Source organism: Galeopterus variegatus, unplaced genomic scaffold (assembly GCF_000696425.1).
Source record: "Galeopterus variegatus unplaced genomic scaffold, G_variegatus-3.0.2 Scaffold325, whole genome shotgun sequence".
Taxonomy (NCBI): domain Eukaryota; kingdom Metazoa; phylum Chordata; class Mammalia; order Dermoptera; family Cynocephalidae; genus Galeopterus; species Galeopterus variegatus.
This window is the reverse complement of record NW_007726436.1, coordinates 376,949-381,397: the sequence shown is the minus strand read 5'-3', so window position 1 is coordinate 381,397 and position 4,449 is coordinate 376,949. Positions and strand designations below refer to the sequence as shown.

General features: G+C 47.4%; 1 protein-coding gene across 3 annotated transcripts in view; it reads right to left on the bottom strand.

Moving 5' to 3' along the window:
* Positions 1–312: 312 nt before the first annotated feature.
* AREL1 (apoptosis resistant E3 ubiquitin protein ligase 1) overlaps positions 313–4,449 on the bottom strand; it is a 47,285-nt gene continuing 43,148 nt past the window's right edge. For all 3 annotated transcript variants that reach the window (XM_008567512.1, XM_008567514.1, XM_008567513.1), the window contains 3 exons: positions 3,777–3,866; positions 3,025–3,200; positions 313–2,919 (listed from right to left, as the gene is read on the bottom strand). In XM_008567512.1, coding sequence (XP_008565734.1) covers positions 2,817–2,919; positions 3,025–3,200; positions 3,777–3,866 — 369 coding nt within the window. In that variant the 3' untranslated portion in view covers positions 313–2,816. The remainder of the gene's footprint in view (positions 2,920–3,024; positions 3,201–3,776; positions 3,867–4,449) is intronic.

Sequence of the window (4,449 nt, the reverse complement as noted above, 5' to 3'; positions counted from 1 at the left end):
ACAAACTGAGACTAGATAACCTCTGCTCTTGCTAAACTGGTTTCTTCTTCAGGAGCTGAGCACAAACACTTGTCCTACCTGATGGCTATACAGAAGAATGAGCATGATGACCCTGCTTGTCATTATGGACAGCAATCAGGGAAGGGTGAAAGGGCAAAGCCTGGGATAGGCCAGGGCTCTGGGTATACAGTCTACCCCAAGCCGACTGCCTCAGAAGGAATTACTGAGGAAATGCAAAAACATTTCTATATCTTTTCCTTTCCAACCTTCAACTAAAGCCCTGAATATCCACTTAAAGAAGCCACACCTTAGTTCTTCTTTTAAATATTTATTTATTTACTGTACAAAATATTTACATCATCAGCTACAACTGTCTGGCCATTTCACCTCTCCTGAGGAAACTACAGCAGGGCTCGGACTCTGCTGAATTTCTGGAAACATGCCAACACTCTCCTTGGTGTTCATTTGATGCCTGGTCTTCAAAGACACTAAAAGGCCAGGAGGGTAGTTGGCCCAAGTACCTGGACCACAAGGGCATAAACAAAAGAACTGGCCAAAATAAGAAACATGAATAGAAAATTGCCCAAGAAATAACCTGACCCCGATCTCCCTTCTCTCTGACATATTGTACCTTTTCCCCAAACTGGCTAGTACCAAAGCAGGATTAGGAAAAAAGGTAAAAGAAAAGGCAAAAAAGAGCAAAGATACTTTTGAATAGAATTAGAGAGAGAGTAAACTGGAAGAATAGAAAACCACAAGAGTACCAAAGGGTTTTGTTAAACAAAGACTCTGGTGCCTAAGCACCACCACAGGGATGCAGCTGCCCCAGTTGGGCTGCAATGGTGCCTTTGGTGCTCTGAAAAAGTGCTATGATTAGAGCTTAAAACGACATATCCAGCCAAGAAAATCAACTCTACCTCCTGCATCAATCTCTGGAGGACTGCTGGAGGGGAGAATGCAGAATCCAGAAGAGGAACAACTGCCAAAAACAGCAGAACCAAGCCACATGCCCCCAGCTGAAAAGCCCTATCTGGGCCCAAGGGGCAGCATCATGTTTCCCAGGGTGATGACTAAACTTTCCTGTACATATCCCATGGGGAAAAAATTGGGGCACGCAGCAGCACCTTGTCCTGGTCCCTGAGGAGAGCAGTGACCGTGTGGCATGGAGGATCCTGGGGTGTAGAGGCCCTGATGCTGGATCCCAGACCCCAAGGATAAGTGAGGTCAGCACCCACGCCAAAAAAGGACAAATGACGACTGCGATGGAGTGAGGTCAGGCAGGAACTGTAGCAGCTCAGGAGGGCTTGTTCTCATGATCTCTGGGAACAGGAGGGCTCAGACATGCTTCCAGGAGGCCAAGGCATTGCCACAAGTCCTGCCTCGTCTCAGGACTCTGTGTACTTGCTGGTTTTGGCAGTAAAGATGGCTTGTAATATTCTCAGAGTTGAGTGCCCCATTGGGAATGGTAGCTTGCAGCAATGACTTCTTAAAAACAGAAATTTGGAAAGTTGATGAGATTTTGAGTCTTGAAATTATTTTCATTCAAACAGTAATGAAAAAGGATGTTGTCATCTTCCAAGACACAGTGGCCAGTTTTCTTCAATCATCACCAAACAGTGAACCTAATATAGCTTCCTCCCTCCTTAATTCCCTTTCCTGGTAACTGATGGAGTGAAGGGAAGTACCTGGGATGGCTAGGTGTTAACTGTCTAACATATTCCCCATGCCTTTCCTCAGTGTCCTGACCCCAAGGACCTGTGACAATCACTTAAACTCCTGATCTCTGTTCCCTTGCCTCAGTACTGCCAGAAACAAGCAAAGAGAGAATCAGGGATGGCTGGCATGCTATTCTCACTGTCCCAATTCTTTGCTACAAAATCCCCAGCACTTAGCAGGCTGCATAACTTGGAGGTCAGTGGCCAGGCCCAGCCACACCTCAGTGCAAGGAACAAACTCAGGAAAAGCCTTAGTAATGTTTAAGCCAGCCATGTGCCTGGCCATGCCCCATAACCCTAAGGGAGAATCATACTCAGCACTGGAGGCTACAGTCCAGCTATCCCTCACATTCTTCATTCAGTCTGTCTGCTTTTCTCACTGGCTCAAAGTCAAGAAAAAGCTTAGAAAGTTCTTTATGGATTAATGATCATTTCCAAAAACGTGTGCAGGGAAAGTGGCTTTTCCAGTTCTAACACCACAAAAAAAGATCTTTTTGTGCTATCAGTCTTCATTAGAGGTAGTCCAGTGCCATGGCCTGTGCCTGACACTGTGCAGGGGAACAAAACCAAAGACTGCTCATGTGGGCCATTCCCGATCTGAGCTTCTCCTGGCTCCTGACAAGAAGAGGCACTCACCTCTCCCATGAGAAGAACTGATATACCAGTCTGGTCACGTAGTGAGGGCCAGAGAGGGTACCACCAAGGAGCATCAGGGAGCATTGGTAGAGGGAGTTGGAGCAAGGCATGGATTTAAGGCTCTCCACACACCAGCTTCCTGACAGGGCTGAGTCCTACTGAGGCAGCTCCAGCTACTGAGATCTTCAAAGGACCAAATGAAATGACAGCAGCATGGTCCTCTTCTTGTGACTGAATGGAGAGCTCAGATTACATACATGCCAAAATGGCTTGTGGTGGAAATGTACAGAGATGGGGGCAAAGTAAAGATGAGGCTTGTAGGTGACAAAATAATCCAGACACAGGGGAGCAAGCTGCATCTTCTGGTTGATTGTTATGTGTATTAAGGTCCATGGTTATCATGTTTGTAACATGCACCCAGATGCTCCAGAGAACATGGGAGCCAAATGGATGGCCGGAGAGTGGTCAGAGCATTCCAAAACCCTCGCAACCCTCACTGATGGCCAGCTGCAGCATCCTGTGCACCTCTTCATATGAGTCATACGTAGGGAGGCACAGCTGGTTAAAACTGGAAGGGAAAGGGGAGAAGTGGTTAACTCATACCACCAGAAACACTGGCAAGGGCTGGAAAGATCATCTCCCACAGGGCGTGCAGTGGGAGTTGTATACCCACCATGTGTGTGCTGTAGGTAGCGTGCTATGGGTTGGAGCAGCAATAATCTGAAATGAGGGACAGAGGGCAGCAAAGCCTCCAGGTGGTAGCTGAGAAGAGCCTGTAGTGAACTGAAGTAGCCGAGCCAACTCTTCCTGGGTCAAACTGGAAACCACAGTCCAAAACCACCTCATGACCTGGCAGGGAGAGCACAAGGCTGGGATCAGACATGGTACTCAGCCTAGGATTTGACCCCTGGAGGAAGGAACAAGATATCCTGAAATGTGGCTATGCCTCAGTTAACAGTTCTATGAAGACAGAGGTAGGAATGGTTAGATCTGACCACCTCTTCAGGAATTTACACTGCATACAAGTCAGGAGGGTAGGCTCTGATTTCTTTGCATTTCCACTTCCTTTCTCCTTATGGCAGTCAGCATGACAGCCCTTAGGGACCAGGGCTCCCTTCTGCTTGGACAACCACCGTCTTTCCCGCATATATCATTTTTTTTCCCAGACAACTTTTTTCTTCAGAAATGTTTTGCTTGGGGGCTGGCCCGGTGGCACACTGCTACAGTGCGCCGCTTGGGAGCACGGTGGCACTCCCGCCGAGGGTTCGGATCCCACATACAGACCGGCCGCTCACTGGCTGAGCGAGGTGCGGGCACAACAGTTGCCGGTCACGAAAAAAGACAAAAAGGAAAAAAAAAAAAAAAAAGAAATGTTTTGCTTATAACATGCCACAAACCCAACGGAAAGAAGTTTGGTCCACTTACCTTTTCTCTGAAATGCCATGAGCCACCAATGACCACCGCATGGGCTTTGAAGTCAGACACACTGATGTCTCCAGTCCCACACATTAGAAGCTGGAAAAAGACAGTCAGGTGTTACTAGGACAGTCAGAGGGACACAGACCCGTTACAAGGTCAAAATGATTATGTTAACATGCAAAATGCAAAATAAAGAAACACCAGAAAAAAGAAGTTGAGGTCATAATGTCAGAATACTGCTTTAGAAAAATCAATTATAATAGGTCAATGGTTCCTAACCAGTGTGATAAAAAATTACAAAGCTTTAAAAAATATATATAGATGCTTGTGGCCCTACTCCAGACCTATTGAATCAGAATCTCAAGGGAAGGGTTATGAGCTGTGCAGTGTGAAAAAGTTTCCTAGGTGTTTCTGATGAGTATTCCCTAATTAAGAACTGGGGCTATGAATTATTTTTAATTGAAACAAAGGACAGGGCCGGCCCGGTGGCGCACTGCTACAGTGCGCCGCTTGGGAGCGTGGTGGCGCTCCCACCGAGGGTTCGGTTCCTACATACAGACCGGCCGCTCACTGGCTGAGCGAGGTGCAAGCGCAACACCGATGGTGCGATCCCGTTGCCGGTCCGGTACGGGCGCGACACTGAGGGTTGTGATCCGTTGTCGGTCACAAAAAAAGACAA